The sequence below is a fragment of the Protopterus annectens genome, chromosome 5.part0, assembly GCF_019279795.1.
Source record: "Protopterus annectens isolate FY-2018-M chromosome 5.part0, PAN1.0, whole genome shotgun sequence".
Lineage (NCBI taxonomy): Eukaryota > Metazoa > Chordata > Ceratodontiformes > Protopteridae > Protopterus > Protopterus annectens.
In genome coordinates, this window is record NC_056735.1 from 1126378010 (window position 1) to 1126394580 (window position 16571).

Here is a 16571-nt window from a genome sequence, read left to right on the forward strand (position 1 = left end):
GATGCCCTTGTTTTTTTTTAATAGGTAAGGCTTTGTGACCTACAGTTAAGCTGTTGGTTTTGTGCCTTTTCGTAAGTAGTAGGCAGGATAGAAATAAGATGGCCCAGGTGAACACCTTTAATGCCTTATGCATGAGAATATTTGTGGGAAAGGTGAATTCATGTCAGGATGAGGGTGGTGTGTGCTCAGCTCTAAAAGTCTTTGTAGCGCAAGAGGCTGTACAGTATCCTTTCGGAGCTTGAAACGGTCTTCCCTGCTCTGAATGTCCTTTGAGTAGGCATCTTTCCTGGGTCTGTTCTTTTTCTATGAAATGGGCAGTCCGTCATGGTGCATTTCAAAAAAACTGGTGGTGGGGAGGTCCGCTCAGCAGAGGAAGACTTGTTTGGCCAGTAGGTCAGAGACAAATGTTTTCCTTACTTTTTTTTTCTCTGTTCTTTGCTGTCCTGCCTGCAGACAATCAGACCTTCCCTCACTTGAGTTGAGTTAATTCATTCCTCTGCACTTGAGTATTCCATAGTATGGATGCAGAGCTGTTGAAGTTCTCCAGGCAGGTTGAAGGGTGATTACTTCCTCTACCCTACACTTTTTCATCCTTATGCCAGCTGTGGGAATATGTACCTTCATCCCATGTCCATGCTAATCTGAATTTCATCCTCACTTTGGGCCTTATGGGAACTATTTACATCCCTTTATGTGGGACTACTTGGTGTTTACTCTCCATGTCAGCAACCCACTACATACAGAGTGTACTTCTAGGGGCTTATGTGAGCATCCATGTCACTGCAAATGCCTCCTGTGCTTATCACTGCATACATGCTTCCATGTGCACATCTTAAGGGTGTGATGTACCCTTTCTTTGGAGCACCAAAGCAATTTTCTCCTGGTTGCAATCCTTGTCTTGCATGTCTGCAATTGCAAAGTTGCAGTGGACCACCAGAAAGTCACTATTCTGTTATACAGGATGGGTGACCTAGAGTGAGTCTGTCAGTTCCCACCATTCCCCACCCGACTGTTCTTGTTCCCGACTGCTACACAAGCCTGGGTCATCTGGAATGCATTCAGGGATATGTCTTGGGTAAATAGGTCGTTAATAGCCACGTGGTCCAGAAGACTATTGAGCGTAGCTGAAGCCATACTCTGGTTTGTTGATTTGTTTAAGGTCTTGCAGAAGGCAAATGGAGGCTGTTGGAATCAAACCTGTACAGGAAACCACTCATTAACATCTTATAGCCTTAATGCTGGCATAACCAGGCACAGACTTCTCTAATCTTGATCTAATGTAAAATTAGGCAGGATTGTAATTTGCTGAGTATACTTCCCCAGTCTGAAACTTTATCACTTTTCTGCATTGGAAATCAATGCATGCTAGCAGTGATTAGCATGTGGTTAGCGATAACATTTTTTTTTTCTTTTGACATAGTTGAGCCAAAAGGAGTATCACCTTTCCAACATTTAGTGTCCCTGAGGAATTGAACTCAGTGGTGGTCTAATAAGGCCCTCTAGTGCTGCATTGGGTGTTTATATTCTGGGGCTGTGTTTAATTATGATCTTCCAGAAGTGTAATAGGTGAATTTGGTCCTTCCCCTTTTCCACTTCATCAGGGCTGGTGGAAGATAGCACTGACGGTATTTGCCAGCTTGTAACACAGGCGAGTGTACATTTTTTTTCCATTCTTTCTGATTTCATTTATCACCAGTAACAGGGAATAGAGAGTAAAAGACCTTCTTATCGCCACTTCGAGAATTGTGTGGTTTCATAGATGTCCTTCAAGGATGCATCTGCAGTCCTTACATATGGGTTGTCCTGCCTCAGGCAGCCCTTCGGTCGGCCGGATTCCAAAGTCTGGGTCCGGTGTCTGCTGATGTCGCCCTTTCCCCGATGTCAGAGCACCTGGGGTATAAAAGTGTCAGCCGACGCCATCTTCCCCAGTCTTTCTTGCTGCGTGGTGCCCGAAGCAGAAGCAGTTCGCAAGTGCCGGTCGGCCAGCTCCTGTAACTTCAGCTACCGAAGACTTCAAAAAGCTAAGTACTCCGTTGGGGACTCATTCTTGCCTCAGCCGATGTCAGATCAAACGCTTAAAGTTAATAATTGCTTGACTTGTGGGAAACAAATACCTCATAAGGATTTCCATTCCTACTGCCTCCCTTGCCTAGGCCCAGACCACGACGTCTCGGCCTGTACTGCGTGTGCCTCCTTTAATCGACGCACTCTTAGGCGTCGGTCGGAGTTTGCAGAGGAATTTTTCGAGGCTAGTTTCTCTTATAACATGCCGTCAGACTCCGACTTCTCATTTAACCAAAAAACGGAAGGACAAGGACCGACACACGCGGACCGTGGTTTCTGCTGAAACCACACCTAGGCCTACCGCGAGTGTCTCGGCTGAAACAGAGTCCTTGGTACTTCCGACCGTAGAAACGGCACAACTGACAGCCTCGGCCCTGGAGGCGGCTTCTGAGTCGGTTATGGATTTACCCTCTGAAACCGGTGTTCAGGAAACTACCGACACCATTCCCCTAGACAAAACTACACCAGCACGTGGAGCAGCCAGGCCCCCTGCATCCATGTCCATTAAAGCATTCACTAGGGCTAAAGCTGCTAAGCAACAAAAAACTCTGCCTCCCAAGACTATTTCTCAGGGATCCACTACAGGTTCACAGATACTAAGTTTGGCTGAGGACCTTATTTCCCTAATCAGGGGCTCTCAGCCTCATCCGGACAGGGGCTCCCATCCCCCTCTAGACAAAAGGCCCAGGTTGAGTCCGCTGATCCTCAGTCCTCTGAGGCCTCTGATGGCTCTGCTCTATCAGACTACCAGGAGGAGGCCTTCACGGCCTGCGAGGATTCTGATGCAGAGGAATCCATTCCCTCTGCCTCCCCTCCTGAAGAGCTGTCCTTTGGGGAGACCCTTCACTCCATGAGAGAGCATTTCCAATGGCAGGGCCAGGAATTCTCCGATTCCAGGAAGAGATTAAGGACTTTTCTTCATTTACCTCCGCATAGACCTTTGGCTATTCCTCCTGTTTTAAGTGTCATTGATGTGTATTCTGAGTAACACTACCCCTGACACCCTTCCTCCGGCCCCTGTTAAACCCGGTAGGTACTACAGGGTCCCGGACTCGCATCATTTCCTTTACAAGGCCCACTCTGCTGACCCAGAAACTATTTCCCAGGGTCTTCAAGGGGTTGCAGCTGCCACTACTAAAAATCCTCTCCCCTCTGAAAGGGAGTCCAGGGCTTTAGAGAGATGGGGTAAAAAAGTGTATACTACTTCCACTCTGTCTATGAGGGCTTTAAATTGTCAATTTCATATGATACAGTACCAAGAGTATTTGTTAGATGAATTGCAGAAAAAACTGTCTTCTCCTGAACCCCTAGATCGTAAGTCACTTCAGGATCTTGTACATAATTCACAACAGGTTAGCAACCATTTCTTGCAGTGTGGTTATGATGCATTGGAAGCTTCATGTAGGTCAGCAATGACAGGTGCAGTCATACGTAGACATGCTTGGCTGAAGGAACAATCTCTGCCAGATCATGTTAAGGTTAAGCTCCTGGATGCTCCACTGGAAAAGCAAAAGTTATTTGGCTCCACTGCTCAGGTAGTCTTAAAGAAATTTGAGGAAAAGGCTAAATCTGTACAAACAGTCAAAGATTTCCTCCAGGTACAACCACCAAGATTCAGCCGAAATTGGCCGAAGAATTGGTCCTTTCCAGATGAGAGATTTCAAAGAGGCAAGAACAGGCATGCCAGAGGTAGAGGGCAAGCTAGAGGCTCCTACAGAGGACGTCAATGGCAGCCTCCTAACCAGAGAGGTAGTGCAGGACCAACAACTGCTGCACAAGGACAGACTCAATGACTTCACCTTGACCCCGCCGACCAGGGCTCAGTTAGAAGCACCTTTGGGCGGAAAGTTGTCTTTATTCTCAAGAAATTGGCACAGTATTACAAGAGACAAATGGACACTGCAAATAATAGACAAAGGATACAGGTTCCATTTCCATACATTACCAAAAAGAAAAGGAATGCCAAACCTGCCACCAAATCACAGGGCAGAGGCTTTAAAACAAATTGCCAACCTATTGCAAATGAAAGCTATAGAAAGGGTTTCTCTCGCAGAACAAGGCCAAGGATTTTATTCCAGACTATTCCTTGTCCCAAGAAAAGAAAACCAATGGAGGCCTATTCTCGATTTGTCCGCACTCAATACTTATCTCATTGTGCCAAAATTTGAAATGCTGACCCTACAGCAACTCCTTCCCATGCTGGGCAAGAGGTCTTGGCTGGTAACTCTAGACCTCAAGGAGGCATACCTGCATGTCCCTATCAAAGTTGCAGAAGACACCTCAGATTTTTTGCAGGTTCAGAGCATTATCACTTCTCAGCATTGCCCTTTGGCTTATCTACTGCGCCCAGAGTATTCACAAAATGCTTGGCATCAGTAATTGCACACTGCAGACTTTAGGGGATTCAAATATACCCGTATCTGGACGACTGCTGTATACAAGCGGACAGCCAACAAACCTTGGAAAAACATTTGGATTATGCCATCTGCCTACTGCAGGCCTTGGGATATACAGTCAACATTCACAAGTCAAGACTTGTGCCATCCCAAAGAATAACTTTTCTGGGTGCGGAACTAGATACAACCACCCAAATGGCTTTTCTCACAGAAGAAAAACAGACAACTACCGGTTTACTTCAAAAAATCTGACAAAACAAACTCTGATGACTGCAAGGAAAATCATGCAGGCCCTGGGTTACATGGCATCGTGCATTCTTCTGATTCCACAAGCAAGGCTGCATATGAGAACTACAATGGTACCCAAGGAGTTTATGGTCTCAACACAATCACAGCCTAGAAGCTTTGATACCACTCATTCCATGCCTTCAAAAGGAATTCCTGTGGTGGGCCCAAGCAAGCCAGTCAAACAGTGGTCTGCCTTTCAGCAAACCAGTAACCAGCCAAACCATTACTTAGGACCATGGATGGGGGAGCACATATGGAGGACAGATGCATCCAAGGACTATGGTCTCAGACAGAATTGTGCATGCACATAAACCAAAAGGAAATGCTGGCAGTGAGGCATGCAGTCGAGGCCTTCAAGCACTTTCTACATCAAGGCCACCTGCTAATAAGGACAGACAATACCACAGTTATGTGGTACATAAACAAGCAAGGAGGTACCCATTCCTACCCTCTTTGCAGACTAGCAATGAATCTTTGGGAACTTTCCCTAAAACTCAATATAGAGCTGCAATCCCAGTTTGTGCCAGGAAAAGACAATATACTGACGGACAGCCTAAGCAGAAATACCATGGATCCACATGAATGGATGCTGCACCCAGACATCTTCCTTCAGATAACACAATCTTGGGGGAGACCGGACATAGATCTCTTTGCCTCCCACCACAATCAGCTGAAGAAATTCTGTTCAAGGACATACCACCCACAAGCATGGAAAGTGGACGCCCTCTCTTTCAGCTGGAATACTCTAACAGTGTATGCATTTCCACCACTTCCACTAATGACCAAGGTCTTACTGAAAATCAGGACAGAGTAGCCAAAAGTGATTCTAATAGCCCCAGACTGGCCAAGGCAGCACTGGGTACCCACTGTTACGGAGCCTGTCACACACTAAACCGTGGCCTCTACCACAGTGGTCACTCCTTCTGACACAGCACATTTACAAAACTCTGCACTCCAGCCTGAAAACCCTGCAGCTGACAGCCTGGAGAATACCTTGACTCCTCACCAGGAAAAGCTATCCAAGAGAGTGAAGGATATCATCATGGAAGCTCGCAGACCTTCCACGAGAAAGACATATTCAGCAAAATGGAAAAGATTCCACACTTGGAGCACTGCAAAGGGCCTAGATGCCACAGTAATGAGCATGGCACATATCCTGGAATACTTGGCAGAAATGCTCCACAATGGCCTTTCTTACTCTTCCATAAAAATTCATGCTTCAGCAATTTCAGCAGAATACAATACTGATCCACCGGTCTTCTCATCCTCTCCTAAGGCAGTTTCTAAGAGGAATTAAAAACCTCAATCCTCCAAGAAAACCACCAGTGCCTACATGGGACCTTAACTTCATGTTGGAAAAGTTGACTTTACCTCCCTTTGAACCAGCAGCATCTTCAGAGTTACAGTTCCTGTCTTGGAAAACTGCCTTCCTTCTGGCCATAACCTCAGCAAGAAGAGTATCTGAATTGCAGGCACTCATGGCAGTACAACCATTTCTTATTTTTCATCAGGACAGAGTCTCCTTGAGAACCAATCCTTCATTCATGCCAAAGGTGGTATCCAGGCTCTCATTGAACCAAGCTATTCACCTGCCTACCTTCTTTCCAAATCCGCAAAACAAGGGAGAGAAACTTCTGCATACCCTGGACATTCACAGACAGTTACGCTACTACTTGGACAGGACTAAGACTTTCAGAAAAACTGACCAGCTGTTTGTAGCATATGCTGCAGGCATTCAAGGAAAAGCAATTTCCAAACGGACAATTTCAAAATGGATAGGAAATTGCATTCGATTCTGCTACTCTTATCATGGAAAAACTGTGCCAGCTAACATCAGGCCTCATTCCACCAGAGCCACAGCCACCTCCACAGCCTTTTTAAGAGGAGTGGCTACCAAGGACATTTTAGAAGCTGCTACATGGAGCTCCGTGCATACATTTTCCAAGCATTACAATTTGCCCTTATATTCCAGATCCAGACCAGGCTTTGCTACGGCAGTCCTGCAGGGCATTTTAGCTACACCATCATTTTCTTAGATCCTACCACCCCCAGCTTGGCTGTGGTATTCCACCCATATGTAAGGACTGCAGATGCATCCTTGAAGGACATAGTACAGTTTTGTACCTACCATCAATGTAGATGTCCGATAGGTATGCATCTGCAGTCAGGTTTACTCTCCCTCCTTCCCCTCTGTGGTATTTCTTGGGTACTTATCCCTCTTATAGCTAGCTGGGGTTATCTATTATGGTGTATTTGTTTTATATTACTGTGCATGTTTGGAATATTTTGCATTTCTTCAAATGTAGCCTTCCTTAGAGGGCACCTGGCATCTGGGGCAAGAAAAACTGAGGAAGATGGCGTCGGCTGACACTTTTAATACCCCAGGCGCTCTGACGTCGGGGAAAGGGTGACATCAGCCGACGCCGGACCCAGACTTTGGAATCCGGCCGACCGAAGGGCTGCCTGAGGCAGGACAACCCATACGTAAGGACTGCAGATGCATACCTATCGGACATCTACACTTATGGTAGGTACAAAACTGTACTTTTTAGGTGTTTCATTACGCAGGAAGTCCACTTGCTAAAGGCCATTGTTAATTTTCATGGTTGGGTGATGAGCAGCTCTACTTAAGGGCTTTATTCCTGATGTAGAACCCTTAGTGTCCGACCTTGCTGGTGGAGATTTGAGGCATGACTGAAGTTGCTATGAAGCCTTGCAGCAAATAAGCATGTTAACTTCCATGTAGACATTTTTCTGTTTTGGTAGAAGAATTACCTTGTGCACACATTTTTGCTGGTGATCATGACTTTACCTCAGGCACCTTGTGTGATTTCACCCTTAATTTGCATAGTCAAGAAGCACATCAGCTCTTTCCATCTGCACCATGTGGAGAGGAGTGATTGTGGCAGAAACACTGCCAAGGAGTACTTTAGAGGCAGGCTCTAACTTTTTCCGTGAAACTCCTCTTTATTGGAATTTGAACTTCATGATTGACACTGTTGATTTTCTGTTATTAGCTGGATCAGTGGTCCTGACTTTCGTTTTGTGGAAAATGCCTTTTTTTCTGATGGGCATCATCAATACTCAAAGGATTGGAGTTACAGGCTCTCCTGTTGGTGGTCCTATCTGGACTTCGTGTTTCCCCTAAGACTTAAATCCATGTCTTTTTCTGGAAATGGTGAAAATTATCCTAGATACACTCCATTCATTTCACCGTTTTCCTTACCAGTGCAAAAGCCATTCACATGCTGTTTTCTGTCCGGTAAAGTTTTAACTGAGAAGTTGTTTTGAGTATAGACCAATTTTTTGTTTCAAAATCCAGGCAGGATAGGTTTGCAGTGGCCAGCCAAGATTTTTATGGAGTAGTCAGATTTTGAGATGTGGCAGTGCCATACCCATTGGTAAATGATTTGACCGGCAGTAACTCCACTATGTTTGCTTTGGGTATGTGCATGAAGAATGCCATCATTATGGACATCTGTGCCATAGCCATTTTTCTTTGGTGCGTGAATTTTCCAGGTAGTACTGTAACCAAGACTCCCAAGCACTGGACTTTTTCTACATCTTTGCTATATTGATTCAGCCTTTTGATCCTTAATCTTTGGATCTCTTCCAGCCCCCCCCCCCCCCCAAGTGATTTACATCTTAAAATTTCAGCCATATTGTAGGAACCCTAAGGGCACATGTCCAATATCTGATCTTTCAGTTGCAGTTTGTTAGAAGACTTTTACTTCACAGCAGTGTAGGTGTCACATCTTGATTTCTTTATTTGCATAAAGTGTGCTTGCTAGTGTTTTCAGTTACTAGATGTGCATATGCAGCCAGCATGTGATGTCACAGGGAGCACCTGCACTGGGTCTGTCCACTCTGAGCTTGGCATTTCTTAGAAATTTGCTGTATTGTGGTGGTTGCAGAGAATGAGCTCAGCCTTGCAAATGGTCAAGGAAAAGTCTTCTTGCAGATTAACAAGTATTTAAGAATGTCACTATTTTCTAATTACATATGCATTTTGATGTATAGGTGTTTAATGTTGTCTTTCGTTTTTTCCCAGTTAGTGGTCACCACAGCGGAACTCTGGTCCGCTAATGATTGGCAGTTGATTTTTACGTGCTGAGTTGCCAGCCCTGACGCACAACCTTCAACGAAGGTACGCCCAGTCGCCCAGTATAGGTGTTTAATGTGATTTAATTTTTTTGCACTTTTTACCTCATAGGAACGTTTAGAACAAGAGAGGAAGGAACGCAAGAAGCAGAAAGAAAAGGAAAAGAAGGAGCGACTGAAGAAAGAAGGCAAACTATTAACAAAGGCTCAGAAAGAAGCTAGAGCCAGAGCAGAAGCTACCCTTAAACATCTTCAGGCACAGGGTAAGCATCTTTAAGTTTTTTTATGAAGAGGTCGCTGAAAAACTTATTTTAATGAGGATGTATTTTTCAGCTTTTGTTCTATTGCTAAGACTCTTACATTCAGTCTTTGAAAAATAGTTCAAACCTATGAATGAACTCTATTGATTTAGAAAGTTTGAAGAATATTAACAATGCAAACCTTTATTTCTGTTTTTCTCCTTGAACATTGAGTACTGTTGAACTTTTTTTTATGCAGGGCAGTATTTGTTTAATGGTTCCCCTGTATGGCAGTTTAACTAGATTCAGTTTGCACGGCTTGCTGATTGAAAATTTATTTTGACATTTGTTAATCAGGTTAGTCTGCTTGGGCAGATGTCCTTTTTCAGTGAAGGCCTGAGGAGAAAAGCTCTAAAAGATATTTTCATGATAAAATATGACAAAAGAAATTAAGTATAAATTTGTCATATAAATGACCATTTGAATTGTTACACAGTGGGAAGCCTTAGCATTGCAGTACAAAAGTTTGCCCTTAGACATTTTTTATTTGGTTGCAACAAACACCAATGTTTTTCACTGATTTGTTTTACATGTGAGTGAGTGGCACCATCATTTGTTTTAAGTATACTTTTTTTGCACTTGCATTGTTTAAGTTATTAGTTAATATAAGTGTTTTATTTGTCTCACTGAATATTAATTGAATATTGTAATCTTTCTCTCTGCAGTTTGTTTCCGACATTCCCTCCCTAGTGGTGTTGTGGTCTTAAACTTGGTTGGAATTGTCCACCCTGCTGTAAATTTGTGATCTGAAGTAGGCAGACTTCATTTGTCTGCAACCTGTGGGTATCTGATCCGACCTCAGATCCGAGCCGGCATTTCAAAAGCTTTAGGCTCCGAGCTCCTAGCTCCTCCCTCTACCCATAATCCCCTGCCAAGCCCTAACTGACCTCAGATTTCGTTTGCCGCTTTCAAGTTGCAACGGACTCCTCGAGCTCCTGGTTTCAGATAAGCATTTTTGACTAGAAATTTTTTGTAAACTTTAACTTTTATAATTTAAACGGTTAGAGTGTATGTGTTAGGCTTTCCTCTCTCTATCTTTTTTAATTTTTCTTCAGGTTTTTGCGTAGTTTGTGTGTTTGTGTGTGGTGTGTGTTTTAGGCCTGTTAGGGCTTAAGATGTCTGAAGCCCATAAGGCAGTGTTCTCTAAATGTACCGAGTGTGGCCATAAGCTATCCCCAGCGGATGGCCACACTTTCGGTCATCTTGGGGTTGAACACCTGTCATCTGGTTGTACCATTTGTGCAGGGTTCAACCCCCAAGCTTTAAGGGAGCGGAGGTCGAAGCTTGTTCTGGCAGGACTTCTCCCTCCAGATGCGGCTCCGGCCTCTGCCCCTTCTGGCCAGCAGCCTTCTGTAGGTGCTGTTGTCTCCTCTCCTCCGGTTGGGACTCAACCTCCCTCAAAAATGCCGGAGGAGAAGGAGACTTCTAGGGAGAAAGAGAAGGAGAGATACAGGGAGAGGCACCACAAACGGAGAGCCGAAACCTCAAGTTCAGCTCCTCCGTCTAAACGGGCCTCCCCTGTGCCTTCTAGATCTCCTCCTCCTTGGCTCCACTCCCCTCGGTTCTCTTCTGGGCCCGAGGAGGAGGAGGCTAGCCCTTCAGTGAGGTCCTCAAGGCGGCTCTCTAGGTCCGCTTCGGTGGCCTCAACTAGATCCACCTTTTCTATGAGTGAAGCAGACATGGACCGGATGATGAGGAAATTCATCCAGGCCCAAATGCAAACGGGAGTGCTCTTAGCCCCCCCCCCATCCGGGAGGGGCTTTGACCCCTTTTTTCGCCCCCTTGGCTCCTTCTCCGACCCACACCCTGGGTTCGGAGCTTTCGGTGCCGGGCAGAGTTGGATCTGGGGGTGGGTCGAATCCGATAGGTCGGCGCACCTCTGATCCGTCCCATCCCTTGAGTGCTTTGGGTATTTCGGACCCGACCTCTCGGAGCTGAGGGCCGAGCCTCGGGTCCGAGGGAGCTGGTGTGTCTTCGGCTCCATCTAGGTCGGAGCACACCGGTCTCTAGGATCCGACTGTTTCGGCTCCGGTCCGTGCGTCGGATCCGAGTGGGGGTCGGCTCTCAGGGCTTAGAGAAGCTGGCTCCCCCTCGGCCTTCGACGTAGTGGAAAGGGCGCTGTTGAGGACTACCGGACCCCCGGTCCCTGCCACGGCTCCACCCCGCACTCCCTTGCAGTTGGGCCAGGCTCCCACCAGCCGGTCCCAGGGGCAGCCCGCCTCGATGTCCCAAGTAGTTCCCTTGGAACATCCAGCTGCTGAAGAGGACTCCTCGGACAGCCCCCCCCGAGGAAGTGCCTCGGAAGCTTAAGTGCAAAAGGAGGCACATGGACTCCCCAGAGTCCATTACCGAAGACACAGACTTGGATGAAGGGGAGGGCTCCCCAAGATCACCCCCTGAAGACGTCTCATTTGGAGATATTATGGAGATGTTAAGGATCAGGGGGGTGGTCTGCCCCCAAGGCCTCCTCAGACGAGTCTGTGTTCTTGGAGGCATTCGAGGTGGGCCCATCTACCTCTTGGGTGTTCCCCTCCTGCCGATCCTCTGGTGGACCTTATATCCACCAGAGCTTGGAAGGATCCGGACACCATTGAGCCTGTACCCAAGCGTCCTGACCGTATCCTGAGCCCCCCGGCGGACCGCACTCACTGGAGCAAAGGCCCCCCGGTAGATGCCATGATGATGGCTGCAGCCACTAAGAGGGAGTTGGCCCAGGAGAGTCCATCTATGTATCCTCCGGGCAAGGAGTCCCGCTCGATGGATCGCATTGGGAAGCGAGTTTTTAGTTCAGCAACCTTCTCCTTGAGAGCGCTGAACTACATGGCACATGTCATCAGGATGCAGCGGGATCTGATTAAAGAATACGCTGCATCTCCCCCAGGGTCCATGTCGGGTGAGGACAAACAGGTGGCCACTCTTAGAGCAGTTTCCAATACGTCTATGCGGCTACTTTCTCACGCTACCGAGGGAGCCGCTAGAGCCAGCGGAGCGGGCCTAGTCATGAGACTGCAGGCCTGGCTCCGACACTGATTTCGCAGAGCCCTTCAAGGTGACTTTCGCGAATGCCCCCTTTGATGGTTCTGCCTTGTTTGGCAAAACAGTTCGCGAAACGTTGGTCCAGAGCGAGAAGGACGGGAAGACTGTCTGCCGTCGGAGTCCGCTTCTCAGCTCCCCAGAGGTCCTTCTCGAAGAACCAAAAGGGACAGAAGATGTGGTTCCGGAAGTCGCAGCAGTCCCAACCTGCTCCGGATAACCAGTCCTTCCGTGGCAGAGGAGGACAGGGGGGTCGCCGTCCTAGAGGCAGAGGGGCTCCTAGAAACTTTGGGTCCAGAGAACCTTTCTCTGACAGACCCACGCAACAGCCCTGAAGGGTTGCCCTGCTGTCCGTCTCTGGAGGCAGTAGAGGGGCTTTTTCGAGGCACCTGACTTCTTGGGAGTCAATCACATCAGACCGTTGGGTGCTTCGTGTGATATCCAGAGGTTATACCATTCCCCTGAGCAAAGTCCCCAGGTCACGCAGCCTCCCAGATGTACCACCTGACCAGAGGGAGGCAGCAGCTATCGAAATCGGTCAGCTGGTAGAAAAAAGAACCTTCCAGCGCGTCCCCCTAGATCAGACCGGATCAGGGTTTTACTCCAGGTTCTTCTTGGTGCCAAAGAAAACGGGGGACTTAAGACCGATCTTAGACCTTTCCCTGCTGAACCTGTCAGTAACCAAGCAAAAGTTCCGGATGGTCACCCTACAATCTATACTCCCCCTCTTGCGGGAGAATGACTGGATGTGCTCTATCGACCTCAAGGACGCGTACTAACACATTCGGATGGACAGGCGGTCCAGGAGGTTCCTTCGCTTCCGGCTGGGAGCCAGTCACTACCAGTTCAGGGTCCTTCCCTTCGGTCTCACCTCTGCCCCCAGGGTGTTCACCAAGGTACTAGCAGTTGTAGCGGCCCACCTGAGACTCCAGGGATTACAGGTCTTTCCGTACCTGGACGACTGGCTCCTGACGGCATCATCAAGGCATCTACTGTGCTCAGCCAGGGACTATTTCTTTCTTATAGCCCCAAGGCTGGGCATCACCATAAACTGGGAGAAATCTTTACTGCACCCCACACAACTTATAGATTTCATAGGAGGAAGGTTAGACACAAGATCAATGCGAGCCTTCCTCACCCCAGACAGGCTTTCCAGCCTGAAGTGTCATATCACAGCAGTCCTGCAACCGTTTCCGACGGCAGCTTCGGTCCTGAGGGCCCTGGGTTCAATGGCGCCAGCTATTCCACTACTTCATGCTCGCTTACGCATGCGGGTTCTTCAATGGACCCTACAGGTCCAGTGGGTCCCCGCTATATTCCCCTCTCAACAGTCCGTTAGCGGTCAGCAAGGCATGCAAGGACTCCCTTTTTTGGTGGCTCCAGTCTCCGGAGCCTCTAACAGGGAGACCCTTTTGTGCAGCATTCCCCCGAGCCACTGTGACCACGGACGCTTCTCGCCTCGGGTGGGGGGGGGGGGCATTCTGCGGGCAAGATTGTCCAAGGCACGTGGAACTCCTCAGAGACCTCGTTGCATATAAATGTCCTGGAAATGAGGGCGGTGCTCCTGGCGTTGCAAGCACTTCACAGCCTTCTTCCCATGGGGACTATTGCGATCCAGACAGACAACATGTCGGTAGTCTGGTACATCAACAAGCAGGGAGGAACCAGGTCCTACCCCCTTTGTCGAGAGGCCATGAGAGTCTGGGAATGGGCAATTTCCACCAAACGCTTTCTTGTAGCAACGCACATTCCGGGAAGATCCAACATCCTTGTGGACAAGCTCGGTCGCACCATTCTTTCCCTGCACGAGTGGTCTCTCAATCCTCTTGTAGCGAAGAAGATTTTTGCCGTCTGGGGGCAACCCTGTTGCGATCTTTTTGCTTCTCACTCAAACGCCAAATGCGACAGTTTCTTTGCTCTGCTTCCCCCACCTGGGGAATCCCCGAGAGACGCTCTGGTGCATGCTTGGCCTCCCGGTCTCCTTTATGCCTATCCTCCACTACCTCTGATGCAGAGGCTCTTGCAGAAAGCCAACAGTTTGGGGAGCAGAATGATTCTCATTGCCCCGTTCTGGCCTCGTCAACCCTGGTTCTCTTATGTATGGTCTCTCAAAGTGAATCCACCCTGGATTCTGGATCCGATCTCGGATCTCATCTCCCATCCTCTGGGAATTCCGGTCCCCAATCTACACACCCTGAAATTGGCAGCCTGGCTGCTCCAGTTCCATCCTTGATTAGGACTCCCGGTATCTCGTCACCTGTCAAGGCCATTTTAGTGGCGGCTCATAAGCCTTCCACTAGGAAGGTTTATCGGAGCAAATGGAAAAGGTTCTCTGTTTGGGCGGTCCAGAAAAGTATGGATCCTTTTTCAGCACCTATGTCTGCGGTTCTGGATTTCTTAACGGACCTCTTTCATCAAGGGGCTAGTTCTTCCACGGTAAAGGTACAAATGGCAGCGATTTCCCATTATCATATGGGTCATGAGTCAGCTCCCCTCATGACTGCGAAACTTTGTAAGACCTTTCTTAAAGGAGTTTTTCTGTTGAGACCACCGGTCAAAGAAGCTGTACCACCTTGGGACCTGACCTTAGTTCTACAGGCCCTTACTGCTCCTCCATTTGAGCCTGCAGCTTCTGCAGAGTTAAAGTACCTTTCCTGGAAGACTGCTTTCTTGGCAGCCATCACATCAGCCAGAAGAGTGTCGGAACTTCAGGCTCTATGCATCAAACCGCCTTACCTTTCCTTCTTTCCCGATAGGGTGTGCCTCAGGACCAATCCTTCCTTTCTTCCAAAAGTTTCTTCGGAATCTAATATTAATCAATCGATCAACTTGCCTGTGTTTTTCCCCAATTATAAAAACAAATGAGAATACAAGCTGCATTCTTTAGATGTTCATAGTCAGTTGCGATTTTACCTTCACAGAACAGCTGGTCATAGACAATCAGATCAGCTGTTCGTCTCCTTTGCTAAATTTGCTATGGGCAAAGCAGTTTCCAAAGTCGCACTATCTCGATGGATTGCTAATTGTATTCTACAGGCTTATGACACTTCAGGTAGGCCTGCTCCTCAAAGGGTTACGGCTCACTCTACTAGGGCAGTTTCCACGTCAGCTGCGTTTAAGTCCCGAGTGCCCTTGGATGATATATGTGTGGCTGCCACTTGGGCCTCGTCTCATACCTTCATTTCTCATTATAAGGTGGATGTTGTTTCCAGGGGAAGAGCATCCTTTGGCTCAGCGGTACTCCGAAACATCCTTCCATGACGGCCGCCCAAGATTTAGGTAGCTGGGGACTCTGTCCCACAGGTTGCAGACAAATGAAGTCTGCCTACTTCAGATTTAGAAGTTATGTACTCACCATAACGTTCCATCTGAGTAGGTGACTTCATTTGGATGCAACCACCCCCCCCTCCATCCCCCTGACCTTTTTACAGCAAGAGTTTTTGCATTTTTGTAGATACCTTTTGGTAATGTTATTTAGGCAAACTCAATCTGAGGTCAGTTAGGGCTTGGCAGGGGATTATGGGTAGAGGGAGGAGCTAGGAGCTCGGAGCCTAAAGCTTTTGAAATGCCGGGTCGGATCCGATACCCACAGGTTGCATCCAAATGAAGTCACCTACTCAATGGAACGTTATGGTGAGTACATAACTTCTAATTTGGACACTCCTCCTGGACCCATCTCATTTGATGACTCGGCTGAGTACAGTGATAATTTGGAAAGGACTACCCCCTTGCTTTTTTGATTTCAGACACTCCTACCAGTCCCTTCTCAGAAGCTCTCTGTACTCCTGTACAGAGAACATTTGGGAATGACAACCCAGTAGTTAATCTTGCTCTGTTTCCTCCCTCTCCATTTAACAAAAAAATTATACTTTTCAGTTGCTATTACTGTAACTTTGCTCTACCTACTTAACTTATTTTGCTGTTCTTTGTGATCTTAAGTGTTCAAGTGCTCTTATTCTGCATTTTACTACTGCTTGTTAGTAGCCTGATTAAAATTTTCTGCTGTTATAAACTTCTCAGTCTTGGTTTTAGCACTTGTTCTTCAGGTCATTATTTACATCTAGGGTTTTTGTGGTCTATACTCTTGCTGACAAATCCAGCTCTCCGTAAGTCAGCAAAGCATTCAGAACACTGGGCAATTCCCATCAGTTTTTCCTGCCAGCCATGGGCATACTGAGGCAGTGTAGCCACTGCCTCATGTCCAGGGACAGTCTTCTTGTCCTAGCACATAATTCTTCCACTTGTGAGAAATGCATCTACATCAGTAAGCTGGAATCCAAGCTCTCACGCCGCAGTCGGTACTCCTGACAGAGGAGATTGCCAGCACAAACACCACACCATCCACATCACAGAGCCAAACACAACACACACACACCTATGTAGGGGTCCT

At 47.4% G+C, this 16571-nt stretch overlaps 1 protein-coding gene across 2 annotated transcripts in view; it reads left to right on the plus strand.

Moving 5' to 3' along the window:
* Positions 1-16571, plus strand: part of EIF5B (eukaryotic translation initiation factor 5B) — a 3606765-nt gene that overhangs the window by 872343 nt on the left and 2717851 nt on the right. For both annotated transcript variants that reach the window (XM_044070982.1, XM_044070983.1), the window contains exon 6: positions 8962-9112. In XM_044070982.1, the coding sequence (XP_043926917.1) occupies positions 8962-9112 (151 nt within the window). The remainder of the gene's footprint in view (positions 1-8961; positions 9113-16571) is intronic.